The sequence below is a fragment of the Semicossyphus pulcher genome, unplaced genomic scaffold, assembly GCF_022749685.1.
Source record: "Semicossyphus pulcher isolate SPU_LCO1_2020_fin unplaced genomic scaffold, fSemPul1.0.p SCAF_21, whole genome shotgun sequence".
In the NCBI taxonomy this organism is placed as follows: domain Eukaryota; kingdom Metazoa; phylum Chordata; class Actinopteri; order Labriformes; family Labridae; genus Semicossyphus; species Semicossyphus pulcher.
This window is the reverse complement of record NW_027211695.1, coordinates 17313378-17330437: the sequence shown is the minus strand read 5'-3', so window position 1 is coordinate 17330437 and position 17060 is coordinate 17313378. Positions and strand designations below refer to the sequence as shown.

General features: G+C 41.3%; 1 protein-coding gene across 1 annotated transcript in view; it reads right to left on the bottom strand.

Annotated features, from left to right (window-relative positions):
• rin1b (Ras and Rab interactor 1b) overlaps window positions 1–17060 on the bottom strand; it is a 36348-nt gene that overhangs the window by 2628 nt on the left and 16660 nt on the right. Inside the window, exons 2-11 of the mRNA XM_069672845.1 lie at window positions 14639–14782; window positions 13537–13651; window positions 13227–13299; window positions 12030–12121; window positions 10787–10971; window positions 10259–10540; window positions 9356–9911; window positions 4573–4881; window positions 3924–4055; window positions 2558–2727 (exon numbers count right to left, since the gene is read on the bottom strand). Of these exons, the coding sequence (XP_069528946.1) occupies window positions 2558–2727; window positions 3924–4055; window positions 4573–4881; window positions 9356–9911; window positions 10259–10540; window positions 10787–10971; window positions 12030–12121; window positions 13227–13299; window positions 13537–13651; window positions 14639–14782 (2058 nt within the window). The remainder of the gene's footprint in view (window positions 1–2557; window positions 2728–3923; window positions 4056–4572; window positions 4882–9355; window positions 9912–10258; window positions 10541–10786; window positions 10972–12029; window positions 12122–13226; window positions 13300–13536; window positions 13652–14638; window positions 14783–17060) is intronic.

The window sequence follows — 17060 nt, the reverse complement described above, 5'->3', positions numbered from 1 at the left end:
CACCAACACACACAAGCGCTCAAATATGCTCTAAAGAAAAAAGAAAAACACACACCAGCAATTAGAATCAACAGGTCTGCCATCATCAAAACTTACAGAGTCACTGAGCTCCTCGCTGTCCGAGTGCATATTGTGTTTGCCTGCTTCGATGGGTAGATGCGGCTCAATAAATTTCATGTTATCTGACCGCCCACTTCTTCATAGCACTTGGCTCACTGATCCCCGCCTGTGTCAGTGGAAAATCTGGCTGCCGGGTGAGTTAGATCGGCTATTTGAAGCCAGGAGAGGCACCACGTGACGAGACAGAAACGTTGTGGATGACAATGCCTTTTTTCCATGGCATCTGGCACAACCGGTGTACCAATCTGGGGCCGGCCAGAGTGATAATGGGAGAGTGTAGGTAAAAGTCAGAGTGTGTGTGTGTGGACGCATTAGTGGATGCCCCCGACGTAAGCCGGCGGAGCCTCATCAGCGGATTACCTCTGAAAAATGTCCGAAAAGTAATCCCCTGGAATGAATTTGAAATGGTTTGCACGCAAAGGAGGGAAATCCAGGTGCGTCTGACTGATGACCTTTTGTTCAATTTAGAAACATTTAAACGACCTCTATAAAAATGTAGTGGACTTTAACTTCGCAGGCAGCAACAGGAACACCCAAGATCACCTTTGAATCAGATATGGGTCACTATTCTTCCCCCTACCCCACCTGCAGTCGGATAATCTGGTGTTGTTCGGCGTCCAGAACCATCACTATAATTAATAGAAAGCCTGACCTCTTTGGACGGATTACCGCTTTGTTTTTTGTTGCTGTTTGTGCCTTTTGTTACATTTGAAAGATACAAAACATAATTTTATTTGCTTTATTTATAGGACAGCTGAAGAGAGACAGGAAATGTTGTTTGTAGAGAGTGGGGGATGACGAACCTGCGATCAGTGTGAAGGTCTGTAGCCTCTGTCCACGGGGCGCCTGCTCTACAAACTGAGCTAAACCAGCATCTCAAAATATTTGTTAATTTAAGTGCTGAGGTTCGAGCTCCGGGAAGCTGGCTTGTCTGCGTGTTAGCTTTGCAGCAACAACTATAGCGACAGTTTGCTAACGCGCAACCTAGCTAGCTAATTACTTGCCGTGTCTTTGCTCCCTCTATCATTATATCATGGCATTTGTCCATTCGAGGTTTCACGAAGGGTTTCATAGCCAAACTCTTATCAACATAACCAACAATATTCCCCAATATGGCAGCCACCACCTTTGCGTTTTGCGTCAGTTGTGGAAAGTAACTAAGTGCTACTAAGAGAGAGAGAGAGAGAGAGAGAGAGAGAGAGAGAGAGAGAGAGAGAGAGGAAAGTGTCAGGTAGTGTCGGAAACAGGGGAAGAGTGGGGATGACAAGATAAGGTGATCCCCAGTGGGATATTCAGGAGTTGCAGCAGCACAAAGACAAACAGCAATAAGTAAATACAGTATGAAAATAAGAATAGATAAAGTAATAAAATAAAATAAGAGGTAAATACAGCTGTTAAACAAGTAGGAGTAAGTAACACGCGGCAAAGGCCAATGGCGGGAGTCGAATCGAACCAGGGGTTGCCACATGGAGGACTGTAGCCTCTGCGTATGGGGCGCAGGGTTTTAGCTAATAGTGTCTCCGCTGATGCTAATTAATACAATAGAAAAATAAAAACAACAGTACCACGTATTATTTCGGAGTAGATAAGACAAGGTAGACTCCAACTTTGTCAGCTGCAATTAGCAAAATCTACTTAAAGATTTTAATACTTATGCTTTTTTACTCTTAGTAAAGTAGAAGAAAGAAAGCAGGACTATTTCTAAACTTTAGTATTGCTGCTATTACTTCAGTAAAAGTATACGAAGTCCATCCAAAGCAGCATACAACCACCTGTGGTCACCAGTATGTGCTGCCATGGTAACAGCTACTGGGGATACAAATAAACAATGAACAACACCATCGTTCAAGTGTTTGGAAACACTATTTTGCCCCCGTTAGTAACATCTCCAATAAAGGCAAGTAATAAACCTCTGCTGTTAACCACGTTACATAAGTGGTTGTAGTATTTTACTGCCTTTGATCCACATGCAGCCACCTGAAACCCATTGTGTGTTCCAGCCTATATTTTAGAAAGCCTTGTACCACTCTACTCTCCCGGCATCACTCAGCATGTAATTATTTTTCTCTTCGGCAAACGCTCTCAAAAGCAGCAACTGTTATCCAAAGTACCAAGAGCATTAATAAAAGTAAATTACGGGTTATCACACAAATTTACAAATACCCATAGCATCAGCATGGTAGCATGAAAAGTTCAAATTTTGAATTACATTTTTCGATTTCGTCACTCTCGCAGTGCACTGGAGAATATCCCATAGCATTGTTTCACTGCATAATAAGCAGGAGTTCCCTTTGTCTGCTCATCAATCACCACTTCACACTGGGCAGCTATGTGTGGCAGCTATAAAGTAGATCACTGTACAAACCCACACATACTATAACACCGCCAGTCTTTCCGAGGTTTACTACTACAATCAAAACATCTGGAGAACACCTACTTGGCTCTGCTGGTTCTCTTTTTGTCTCTGGGCCTCTCGACTACGTCTGCAGCTCCACTCTTTCAGCGCCTCCTGGGCATCCAGCGTCAGGCAGCCTGAGATCGGCTGCTCACTGTCCAGGCTCTGGATCAGACATAGGCTGGCGTACACACTGGTCAGGTAGTACCCACCTGCAATAATAATGTAGTGCAAGGTTTAGTGGAGTTTAACTCTTTCTTGTTCTTTCCCTCTATCTATCTATCTATCTATCTAAATGTCAGTTGAGTAGTTAGAAAATACTACAGGTCTCTGAGTGTCTATCAGTTAACTAATGGTCAGCTAAATGTGAGCTAGCTGTCAGCTAAATGTCAATAAAAGTTAGCTAACTGTCCATTAAACGCGAGCTAAGCGTCAGCTAACAGTCAGTTTAAGTTCTCTTTAGCTGTCAGCAGCTAAAAGTTAGCTAGCATACTAAACTGTGACTCAAACAATAGCTAGCTCTCAGCTAAATGTAAGTTAAAATTTAGCTAACTGTCAGTTAAGACTCTTGCTGGCTGTCAGCTTAGTGTACCGGGAAGTCACAAGTTAGTTTGCTATTAGAAAACTCAGATTAAAGTAAGCTAGCTTTTAATTAACCGAGAGTTAAACAATAGCTCGCTCGGCTAAATGTCATTTAAATTTAACAGTAAGTTAAATGTTAGCTATGCAAAAGCTAACAGTCATTTAAAAGTTAGCTAGCTGTCAGATGTGAAGTTAACTAGCTTGGTAAGTTTATTTAAAAGACGTAGCCTATTTGTGCTTTCATATCTGTCTCTTAACCATGCCTCTTTTGCGGAGCAGTTTATACTAACTAAGTTTAGGACTCCTAGCCTCTTTGTTTTCTCAACTTTGGATTTGGAGGTATTAACAAGTCACCAAGCAATTGTACTGTATTTAAATCATTTGTGACTTTAAAATCCCTTGAAAAGAAGCAGTTGTTAAAAATAGAGTGTTGTGTTGTTAATGTCTCTGAATATAGTGCTGGCATCATCCAGGATTCTTTCACACCATAGACTGAAGTCCAAGCAAAGCAGTGAGTCACTGAAGTCCAAGTTCGGGAAGTCGTCTTTGAGTCTGTTAAGCTGAGACTAAATTCATCAAACGCACCTGTTTATCATTAACATGCTGGCTTATTTATAACCTATAACAAACATTTTCATATCTTTTATGAAAATCTACTGTCTGAATGCCTGCACTAGTGCAAGATACCATATATTATTGCTCCACTGGTATGGTAATCATCAATCTGTTAGCATCTAAACAAATTAAAATCATTTAGTAAGAGCACGACACAGCTTCTAAACAACCTTTTCAAGGCTACAGGTAGCAGTTAAGCTTTATGTCGTACCCTCTCCTCCGAGCCATGAGGGCTCCAGCAGCTCCATCATGTATTCCACCTCGATCAGGATGTGAGGCCTGTTACACTCCACAATCACGTAAGACAAGGATGGCAGGAAGTCATCCCAGCTCACTTCTTGTCCTGGGAAGAAAATTACATTTAACGGTGAGCTATTAACTAAAAACCTTTCACAAAGGATCAGAGAAAAAAGGTTTATTTTTGTACACATTTGGACTAAAACTAAGGGTTCAAAGAAGAAGAGAAAAAAGTAATGAAATATTCACAAAACCAGCTATGAAAGCTGAAATTTAGCCCAGTTTAAACCTAATAAGACTTTTTAAAGTTTTAGCTTAAAAGAAATAATTACAATTTCAAATAATACCCAATGTTCGACTGTACTGACAAGGTGATGCACTGAGTTGTGTCATCATCACCATCAGCAGCTGCAGGTCGTGATGAAAAGCAGACAGGTCTAGTACTGATCTCACAAATACAGTGTGTCTGAAGTAGAGCTTTCGAAAGTGACAAGACACTCGCCCTTGCAATGATTGTTGACCTTCAATCCTTTTAAAGGAGGCTTTCAAGCAGCAAATAAAGTTTACTTAAAAATAAAAAAATATTTCCAGTCTTCTTCATTTTAGTAAGTATTTGGTCTCACCATGTAAGGACCCCATGGCCTTGTGGACGCACTTGCACACTTGCAGCAGCAGCAGCACCTTGTCGATTGGCGAGTGTGTCCGATGCATCAGGACCAGCTTCTGCTTCACCCTCTCCACCTCGCGGCTGTCAGGGACGCCCGTCCGCACGCCAAGACGCTCCATAGCGGCGTCCCCTTTTAGACGGAGCACGTTCTGGGTGAGACGCTGGCTGGAGCCATCCTGATTGTGCAACTCGCCCAAAGCTTTATCGAGGTGGGACCTCAGAGGCCTGAGCACACAGGAGAACATGGCCCGCTCCAACGCCAGGTCTGAGGACAGAGGGACAGTTCATGAGACTGTGAGACTATTTTTGGAGATAGAAATATTGGTGGGTTTTTATTTATTTCATAATTTGCAAGATGAGGATGGTTTCCACATATCTAGAGGCACTGGCAACAGGCCCAGACAGGTATGCTGATCATTGCAATGAAGTGTTAGGGTGAATAAAATGTCAAAAATGATAATGGCATCATGGATGGTGCAATGGATCATTGCACTGCTTTGTGTATAAAGAATACAAACAAAAAGTCAAACAGCACAATAAAAAACAAGCTTTGATCAACACTTTCTGACGCAGAATTTTATTCTCCAAATAGGTAGAATATATTGCAGGGCTGCTGTGTTGGATTGCATCAGATTGTACAGGCGTTCCTGTTTTTTTCCCACCTTGTGTAAGGTCAGGAAAGTGTGTTTTTAAACAAGGTAATATTAAAAAGTATGAAAATCTTACAGGGCTATTGTTACACCAGGACTCTTTACCAAAGAAAAGTCCCACAAGTTGACACATTTACCCATATGCATGGCGGAAGAACATGCTTGGACAAACAATATTACAACATAATTTAGGAAAAAGAAACATAAGAAAAATATCAGCTGAAATGAAAGACTGACAGCTAGATTTTGTCTATCTGTTTGTCTTACTGTCAGTTAGCTAGCTGTGACATGTCAGTTAAAATAGTCAGCTAGCTGTAACATGTCAGTTAAAATTGTCAGCTAGCTGTCAGTTAAACGTTAGCTAGCTGTCAAATGTCAGTTAAAATTGTCAGCTAGCTGTGACATATCAGTTAAAATTGTCAGCTAGCTTTTAAATCAGTCCCAATTTAGCTGTTGGTTAAAAGTTGGCTAGCTGTCAGCTTTGTCAATTATATGTTAGCTAGCTTATGTCAGTTAAAATGGAGTTGTCAGTTAAACGTTAGCTAGCCGTGACATAAACATAAACTGCCAGATATAAATCAGCTAATTTTTGGGTAACTTTTAGTTAAAGCTAAGCCAGCTGTCGGATCTGTTGTCAAGCTAGCTAGCTTGGTTAGTTTATTCAAGAGACGTATTTGTACTTTCAAAGCCGTCTATAAACCATCCTTTTTTGAAGAGTAGCTAAAACTCTGGAAGACAATGGTTATATAAAAGAGGTGTTTCAGAACAGATAATTTGATAGAATAGCTTCCTGCTTCCTTATTTTCCTTCAGAGTGCAGCAGCAGTGTTAACAGGGTTTGCTATTGGCCAACAATGCAAAATTTAGTTGTTTTTTTATTTGCAGGTGTGAGCGTTGGTCTTTGTTCTTTGTTGGCCAAGAAATGGTTAAATATGAATTTTTATTTACATTTCTGTTGGTGAACATATGAAAATAAGTTAAATATTGAATACTGATCTTGGTGCTGGTATGCTAATTGTTTTTTTGGTTTTTTTTACTATTGGCAGAAACAGGCCAACCTTTCCACTGTTGTTTATAGTGTTTCATATACTTTAGTTAAAGCCTATGTTAAGATAGGCTAACCGCCTCCTGGTTGTTGCTGAAGTGTGCAAACAGGTCTCAGAAATAAAGCAAAAAAGTATTTACTAAAATGAAACCTTTGAAAACCTTTCTCCATTCCATCAGAAATGCAGTGTCATCAAGCTAGAACCAGGGTATTTGTCTTGCCTGAAAACCTACTATTTTGGATGTACACTTTTTGCCTGACAACAATGATGTGTAATACACAAACTCGAGGACATGTTACACATGCATGCAGGCTCTCATGCACGAATCCACACACACACTCGGTGATTCTCCGGCAGTCTGTGGGCAGCCCTGACTAAGTGGTAACAATTCTCCAGTGCACACTGTTTTCCACTCATCATCAGTATCCTCCTCTCCCTCCTTCATGTTATCCCTCCTGTATAATCCCCGAACATCTCCCCCCATCTACCTTACTATATCATAACCCCCTGTGATTAATCATTCACACCCTCCATCCTTCGTTTCTCTACTGTACCGCCCTCTCCTTATCCCTCCCAGCATCTGTCTCTCTTTTACCAGCTCTGGAGAGTAACAGATTACATGTAATGTGATTACACTTCAGTCAGTTACTGGCTAGTTCTGAAAACAGCTGACTTTTTTTTGCTATTATCTAGAGATCTGTAACTGATTACATTTTCAGAGTATCCTGCCTATTTCTATCCCTCCCTCCCACCCTCGCCTGAATCGTGCTGCTCTTCAAGTGAGCGTGGGACGGTGATATCTTTTTATGATAAACGAGGGGGAGAAAAAAAAAAATGCAAATGCCTCCCACCGACGCAATGCAAGATAAATCAGACTCGCAGCGCAGGAAGGAAGGGCGGGAGGAAGGAAGGAAGGCAGCGGCCGAGCGCTCTCCCCTGAAGCCTCTGCACTGCCAGGCAACCATCCATCATCACACATTTACACACAAACACACCTGCGGAACACAAACTCTGCCCGCACACAAAGGAGACCAAAAAAGAAAAACCTACGCACAGGACTGTGTCAAAGGATCTAACTAGAATCCTTCCAAAGTAACACCCGGCGATGTCCTTACAATGATAAGAAGAATCACACTTTGAATGCGATGGATATGAGTGCAGGCGCGTCGGGCAGGGCTTTCCTAATGCTGTTTTCTAAATACCAGAGACAATATGAGCTCCAGTGAATGAGGCTCTGCCCCCCACGCAAACTACTTTGTGTTGACAGTGCCTTTCACTAGAGCCTGGGCAGCCCACCATTTATCAGAGAGGCTGTCTTGTTTCCATAGACCTGCGTCCTTTGGCACTGTGTTCTATTGAATCAGTGTTTTCTAATAGTACAGTCTCTCTCCTCCAGTCCCCCGCCGCATTCACCGTTGCCTCGTTTTTGATGTGATAAACTAATCATGCATACATACGAAATAATTCACAAGGTGGAGACGCTCGAAATGTATTTCAGCACAGTCAGCTAAATTCAATTAAATAATTCAGTCAGTGACTTCCTTTAAGTTTCTTCCTGCTGATGAAATTAATAAAATGAATTATGTGATTGTATTTTCACGCACTGTAATTTTTTAAGGCAGAGAAAGTAATGGCCGTAATATTGTTTAAACAGGACTTTAGATGGTTTTTGCTGGGGAAATCCCATGTTCCAGTTATGCTAGCTCCTCTACATCAGCGCCAAAAGTAAGCAACACTAGCTAACGTTAGCTAGTTAATGGAACGTCAACAAAAGACCACCATAAAAGGAGTTGGATCCAGGGAAGCCGGTCTGTTAAAACAGGAATGTAACTAGAGTCAACTTTGGAAGGGCTTTCCATTCATGGGGGTTGCTTCCGTTAGCTTGCATGCTAAGATTGGACAAAATTGCCAACAAGCTAACGTGGCAAAACACTGCCTTGCAGGGTTCTGAGGTCTGCGTGACAAAACCAGCCCAATGGCCAATAAAAACCAGCCCATACTAGAACTATAAATATACCTCTGCAAAACCATATACACTGCTTTTAAAGTCCAATAGCATTGCTATCATTGCAATAATTGACTAAACTCAGACGGTCATAGAGAGGAGGATGCTATCAAAACTGGCATCCATCATGAACAACTCCTCTCACCCCCTGCAATCTCGGTTTTACAGTACTGACAAAAAGCTTTCCTATCATCCCCAGACACGTGCGCTATCCATTCTTTGATTCCGTTTTCCGTCATGTTTCACCCTGGCCGTGGTTGCTAGCGTGAATTGTCCGGCATGCTAACTGATTCCGCTGCAGATGTCACTGCTGCGGACAATAGCTGGCCAGCTGACTGCTTCAAGTTCGCTAACAATGTCAGGTGGGTGTGGGTTTGTTATGTGGGCGTGCATGTCCCATGTCCATTGTGTGTAGTGCTGAATGACCTATTATTTAATCTAAAATAATACTGAAAATAGAGGATCATGTAATTTGCATGCAAAATAGGTCTACAAAACTCGCGGATAAAATGTCCACAAGCAGCAACACTTCAAAAGTAGCCCATTGGCAAAACTGCAGATCTGGCAACCCTGCTGCCTTGAGTAGATCTAAGGGCTAATCTGGTGGGTGAACTGGCTAGCTTGCAATTTGCAGATGACTTTATAAGCTAACGCTATCAATCAACAAATGGCACATTAATGCAGCATGGTTGAGTTACAACTAGCTGGCTAACATTTACTGACTGTGAGTAGATGTTTTTAACTGATTATGTCAACATTGATGAGGCATGTTGTGTTTACAACTGCTAACCCACTTTTAGGCATTTTAAGTACTAGTATTATTAATCCCTGTAAGTCCCTTGAAGCATATTGTATACCTGTAAAGTGGCTTTTAAAATTTCTTGTCAAGCAAATATGTATCAGGCAATGACCATGAGCCATTTGAAAGTCATGGGTCAGTATTTGAAAGACATATTTCATGCCTTGGTTCAAAAATATTGTTTTACTTTGCTGTAAAAAAAATAGTTTTGATACATTAAAGAGGCTTGTGTTTGTTTACCTTTCTCATTCTGTGGCACCAGGGTTTCAATGGGAGGCTCCAGCTCTCCACTGTCCAGCAGGCAGCACTTCGCCTGGGAGAGAAAAAGGCGGAGACCCTGCAGGAGCTGCACAGAGGTCACGCGTGACGAGGACGAGGATGAAGAAGAGGAAGCCAGGGATTTGAGCACCTCTCTCTGTGCCAGGAGGAAGTCCTGAACCATGCCCCCAAAGGTGGAGCGCCTGTCTCTGGACAGATCCTCCACCAATCGCGTCAGCCGCTTGTCCGGAGCAAAGAAACAGACAAACGCCTCGCTCATGCGGTGCAGCCCACCACGGCCTCGAGAACGCACCAGCGGTGGGCGCTGGTACACGTGAGTTTGGGCTCGGGCCACGCTTTCTGGATCTGTATCTGAGTCATTGTCCTCGTCCATGCTGCTGAAGGAGCTGCTGCTGTCGAGCTCAGCCAAGGACGGAGCCGGGCGGCGTTCCAGGGCCAGAGCTGCCACCTCGGTGCCAGGCTCCGCTGCTCGGGCGGCCTGCTGGGGCTGAGCGGGCTCCTCTACCTTTGCAGATGTCTTGACAGGAACAGAAGGAATAATTTTACAGTATGATAGGTGAGATTTATTAGACAAAAACATGATCATGATGCCCTTGGTTTCTGATGAATAAAACAGATGGGATGAATAAATATAGAAATGTATAAATGCCTGAATCAAAATCCAGATTTCATCATTTTTGCATGAATCACCGGCGCAACCAGATGAAGTGAGTTTCTAAAAGATGATGAGTATACTTAAACATCTATGGTTACCGTTAGCGATAATACCAAAGACAATGACATGAAAGGTCTTAAATGAGTGCATGCAGATCACATCTGGGAAGACATGGTGTAAAAGCTAATAGAGATGCCAGCATGTATTACTTGTTGCACATAGACCGACATCATGTCCTCTTCCTCTGTAGATCCCGGTGACACAGCGGGGGTTCTCCTCAAGACCCCTGCCCCGGGGTGAACTCTTCGCTGGTGGCTGCCGGGCTTCTGCAGCCTATCTAAGTCGCCCGGGTGCTCCAAAGACGAGGGAGGGGAGTAGGAGCCGACCCCCTCGAGGGACAGATTCATGGAGGACTCGGAGAGCCGGAGTCGCATGCTGCGCTTGAAGCGGTGCCGTTTGTTGGAGGCACTGTGGTTTATCAGTTGTTGCTGCTGCAGAGGAGAAGAGTCTTTCATCTTACAGAACTTTCAAGGCTTTCTGAAGTGTTTATTTTTCAATGAGTGTCAGGTGAAGTGAGAGGTGAACCGCCGCTATGTTAGAAGTGATTTAAGAGGATGGATCAAGAGTACTTGAGATGGGCACAAACCTTTCACAAACTTTACAAATAACTTTGCAACATATTTTAAACTGGCTTCCATTGATCCATCATCCCCATAAAAGACTCCGTCACTACTAACCTTTGTAACCTCCAGTTGTAGGAAGAGCGGGTTGATGAAGCAGAGTTTGCCCTGTCTGCCCCGGGTCAGCAGGGTACACCGGTCCAGGGTTACCGTCTTCTGACCCTGGCTGCTGCCGCTGGTTGACGGAACCGGATCCAACGGTCCGTTTTGGATCTCTGAAGCACTCGGAGCGTTCCAGAAATCTAGTGGGAGATCGAGGAAGAAGAAGAGAATTGGGTTACTTTTTCAGTTACACATTAAGCAATTGCAGACCAACCAATCTGTTCTTTTGCAGAGAACAGTCTGTTTGCAGCAATTGTCCAAATATTTCAAAACCAATATGGTAATATTTATTTGTGTTAAAACGCTAAAAATAGAACCTTTTATTTTCTTTCAGGCTGCTGGACTTGCTGAAGAACAAGACGAAATAGCTTTTTGTCATTTTACCAAAAAAACGTCATCAAACAAAACACCAAAAGCAGTGAATAAATGTACCGTATAGTGTTAATGTATCGACTGTAAGCCGACTAGAGCAGTCACATTTTGCAGGACGATGGTGAGAAAGTGTTTTACCTTGCAGTCAGTGACACATTCTAGCATTTTTAGCCATATGAAGTCACACCTCGCTCTCCGCTGCTGCGCTGCATCAATACATGCGACCATGTTAAAATAGATGCAACCTGGCAGTCACTACTTCTAGTCAGCTATTCGGTTACTTTCTCACATTCTCAAGACGATGCTGAAGAGAACAACACTTTATCCTCGCGCTCTACAATTCTACAAGTCTGTATTTAAAAAATATCGACAGAATTAGAAGAAGTAGCCCAGAGACGGACTTTTGAACAAGAATAAGACGCTACAGCCATGCTAGCAGCTCTATGGCGCTAGCATTTGATTCCTTTTAGCTAAATGCTAACATAAACATGTTGATGGTTTTAGGTATGTCTACTTCACCATCTAAGTTCAGCATGTTATCAATGCTAATTAGACGCTAAAATGAAAAACAGCAGAGGCTAATGGGGAAAGCATTAGTTTTGCAGATATTTGGTACCAAAGTACTAAGAATTAGCCAATAATGCTAAATGAAAACTCAATGGAGCACCAAAGTTATTAATATTCATCCTGGGGGGCACTTGAATGCCTTTCGAATGGCACTTCATCCAAAAGTTGTTATTATTTTTCCTTTAAGACTGGCAATGAACATTGCAATTAAAGCCTACAATTAAAATGAATGGCAAGTGACTCAGTAAGCGCACAGCACCTTGTCCCATGTGTGAGATGGCCTCCAGCTGCCTGTGTGTAGTGGCTCGAGCGATGGCTTCCGGCAGCTCCAGCGGGAAGGGCAGCACATCTCTGCAGACAAGAAACAAAATCCAACTCCAAACGATATTCAATTAAACCCTGAGTCTGTGGGTGATCATGAGATTTCCAGAGGGGCTGGGCTGGATCAAATCAGGTTAAATCCATGGCCAAACAAACTCTTGAGGTTCATCTCATTTCAAAAACCTGGGCATGACTCCATAACAGCCGAAATTTGTTTGGTCCTCTCCATTACAAGTATATTCTTTAAAAGTCAAACTTTGTTACAGGACAAAAGTCTTTGTAAGGCACCCAGAGTAGCCTGTGGGTGTAACATTTTTGGCAGACAAAAGCATCCCTATGCACCCAGTTGGTGTTATTAATGTGGCATACAAAAGTGTCTCTAAGCCGTATAGTGGCGAACAATAGTGGCAAAGGGGAAAAGTGGGTGTAAAATTTTTGATGGAAAAAACTGCCCTTAAAGCACACAGTTGGTGTAATTTATTTGGTGTACAAAAGCTTCTCTAAGCCATATGGTGGCTGTACATTTTTTGGCGGACAAAAGTGTCCCTATGGCGTCCAGTGTGTTTAAATGTTTCACATGACAATTGAAAGTGCCCCTTAGGCACCCAGTTGGTGTAATTAATGTGGCAAACATAAGTGTCTCTAAGCAGTCTACAGTTTTTGTATACATTTTTTTGTGGATAAAATTGTCCATAAGGTGGCATACATAAGTGTATCTGAATTGTCTAGTGGCTGTAACATTTGTGGCGATGAAATTGTCCCTAAGGTGCTCATTGGCTGGAATATTTTTGGCAGACAGAAATGTCCCAAAGGCACCAAGTAGGTGTAAAAGTTTTGGTGGACAAAAGTGTCCCGAGTGCACCCAGCTAGAGAGGGACTTTAATAACGTAGCACTCCTCTCCAACACCACCCTCTCATCCAAACATGGTCACTGCAATGGAGACAATCCCAATCTTTTCGCTTAACTGTGGCAGTCCTTAAACCAAAGGGTCATATCCTGGTTACTGCGTCCACTAATAGATCAGAACTATGTGGGAAACCATGAGAAACAGCCCAGATCAAAAGTATCATGTCCCTTATACTCCGGTCTGGTCATTAGTTGTGTATATGTCATATGTTAAAAGTAATACTTCACCTGCTGATACAGTAGAAGGCCACTAGTCGACACAGGTCAGGGAAGCTGAGTGCTGAGCTCTCCAAGGCGAATGCTGTATATAGAAGAAACAGAGTTTGATTGACAGCTGTGGAGGCACTGGGAGACTTGTTAAAGTCCAACAGGAAATGTGGCAGCTGCAAATCCTTTTGGGAACCCATCTTCTCCGTCCCACACTACTTCACCCGGTAAGTGTATGAACTGTACTGTACTACAGTCAGTGAGCAGGGAGATGTTATGTGTACTGCTGTACCTGCAGGTGGATAAAACATGTGGCTTGTTTTATACTCACTGGAGTCCTCCTCACAGATGAAGCACTCCTTTACAGAGGAGATACTTTTGTCGGCTGTCACTCTGAAACACAGCACCTTCCTCTGGCTGGAGCTGCATTTTCGCACCAGAAAGGTCTGTAGGAAACAACAACCACCACCACAGAAGCAGGAATAAAGCACAGGGATGTAATTGTCTTTTTTTAGACCTATTTTCTTCACAGGTTTTTCAGGACAGAGCACAGATGGTGCAAACAGCAATGTAATGTACAAAAAATGGCTGGATAACAGTTTCTTTACAGCCTCTTAGACTTAATGTTCTTATTATGTGTTTAATGTCTATTTTCATGATTTTAAATCAAACTTTTATGGATTTTAGTACACTAAAGCAGCTACTGTAATATCAAAGAATAAGATGAGTTGACTTTGAGACTTAGAAAGGATCAATACCACTCTTATGTCTGTGCTTTAAGTATGAAGCTAGATTAGCTTAGCCTAGCATAAAAAGTGAAAGCAAACTGCTAGCTCGCATCTGAAAACACAAATTGTCTGTTTGTGTGCTTATTAACAAACAACATGTTCATGTGTGAGTTTTTGAGATGCTGGTGAGCACATCTTTATACTTTAAATAGAGCCAAGTTAGCTGTAGCATTCATCTGTTTCAAGTGTTTAGGCTAAGCTAGGCTAATCACCTCCTGACTGGACTGTATGATTACTGTCCAGACATTAGAGTGCCTCCTTATCTCACTCTCAGAAATAGAGAAAGAAAGAGGGTTTTTCTCCCAAACTGTTGCACTATTTTCTTAATCAAGAGAAAAGAAAATGTTGTTAACAATCAACAGCTTTGTCCCGTAAACCTCAGCTATTTGTGTGCTGCCAATGGTTTTCCTGAGGGTTTAAAGCAAATATTCATATGAACTAAGGTTTACAGTTTCAAAATATGATCTCTTCAATGATTAGCCTAGCTTTCTGTACATAGAGCATAATTTCAGATGTAACACCCACTAACGTGCTACAGTTTTGTGTGTAAAAATGTTTTTAAGATTAAATAAAACAAATTGAATTATGTTTTCTTTGCGTCCTGAGTCAAACTCCATATAATATAAGTACATATCTTGTCCATACCCCAACAGGCTCTCTGAGCAGGATATAGAGGGCGGAGTCTTGGTTGAGTGACAGCTGCAGCCACACAGGATGTGTTATCAGCAGACGGTCCAGGACGCTGAAGGCCCGCTGAGAGCCTTTATGGGTACTGCCCACCTCCTGCATCTGAAACAAATGGACAGGGTCTTTATACAACTTCAAGATGAATTGTTACTGGCAATTATATCAGCTGTCCACAAGGTCTTCGTTGTTCATATTTTACTTGTAACTTTCTTGTTGTCTTCAGGCTGCAATATGTAAAACATATCGGTGTATATATTTAGTTTGCTGGAGAGTTTCCTTTAGATTCGTGCCCAGACTGTGACCTTAAAGTTGAAGTGAAACCTACACACATCACAAGTGTACTTACAGAATGAAAAGGTGTGTGTGTGTTAAGGTGAGCATACACACTGCAAGCATTTGTTGCTGAGATCAGAACATTTATTGACATTTTATAGCCCTTTTTTCTGTGATGAGCTGGGTAGATCACAAGTTAATTGGATGCTTTATTATATAACGATAAATGGAGACACTGGGGGCCCCGGTAGACTGTTGGTTAAGACGCATACCTCATAGCTGGACATCCACTATGACTCCAAGCCGAGTGGCCTTTGTTGCATGTTATACCCCTCTCTTACCCCATGTTCCCTGTCTCTTTCTTTACAAGACAAGTAAAAAAAGTTCACAAAATCCTATCACACAACAAAGAGACATTTAACAACTATAAAGAGACACAAAACAATAGACACAAACCACTACAAAAGAGATATTTAACCACTACAAAGAGGTACAAACCACTACAAAGATATATTTAACCAGTACAAAGAGATATTTAAGCACTACAAAGAGATATTTAACAACTATAAAGAGACACAAAACAACAGACACAAACCACTACAAAGAGATATTTAACAACTATAAAGAGACACAAAACAACAGACACAAACCACTACAAAGAGATATTTAACCACTACAAAGAGACATAAACCACTACAAAGAGACATTTAACAACTATAAAGAGACACAAAACAACAGACACAAACCACTACAAAAGAGATATTTAACCACTACAAAGAGGTACAAACCACTACAAAGAGACACAAACCACTACAAAGAGATATTTAACCACTACAAAGAGACACAAACCACTACAAAGAGACATTTAACAACTATAAAGAGACACAAAACAACAGACACAAACCACTACAAAGAGATATTTAACCACTACAAAGAGACACAAATCACTACAAAGAGATATTTAACCACTACAAAGAGACACAAACCACTACAAAGAGACATTTAACAACTATAAAGAGACACAAAACAACAGACACAAACCACTACAAAGAGATATTTAACCACTACAAAGAGACACAAACCACTTCAAAGAGACATTTAACAACTATAAAGAGACACAAAACAACAGACACAAACCACTACAAAGAGATATTTAACCACTACAAAGAGACACAAACCACTACAAAGAGATATTTAACCACTACAAAGAGACACAAACCACTACAAAGAGACATTTAACAACTATAAAGAGACACAAAACAACAGACGCAAACCACAACAAAGAGATATTTAACAATTATAAAGAGACACAAAACAACAGACGCAAACCACAACAAAGAGATATTTAACAATTATAAAGAGACACAAAACAACAGACACAAACCACTACTAAGAGATATTTAACCACTACAAAGAGGTACAACACAACTATAAAGAGACAAAAAAACACAACAAAGAGGCATTTAACCACTACGAAGAGACACAAACCGCTACAAATAGGTACAAAATGACTATAACGACACAACAAAATGACAACAGAGAGACCACTAAAATACAATAAGACAAAAACTACTACAAAGAGAAACAAACCACCACAAATAACTACAAAATGACCATGAAGACAAAAAATAACAACCAAGACATACAAAAATACAATTAAACAAAAACTACCACAATGACACAAAACAACAACAAAGAGACACAAACCCCTATATAGATATAATTCACAACTACAAAGAGATATTCAACAACTACAAAGACACACAAAGTACGACAAAGATATTTCACAACTACACAGAGATATTTTACAACTACAAAGACAAAAATTACTACAACTAGGCACAAAATGACTACAATGACAAAAAAATAATAAAACCACCACAAAGGCATCGTCACCAACAACAAAGCGACACAGTAAAATACAATAACACAAACACTACTACAAATAAGACAAAACAACAACAAAGAGATGCAAAACTTCGAAGACACGAGATACCACTACGAAGGGGTGCAAAACAGCCTCTAAGGGACAAAAATTTCCTGCAAACACCTGATCATTCTCAAATGTAGAAGTGATGGAGGGCCTTTAACAAGTCTGTGCCAAGAG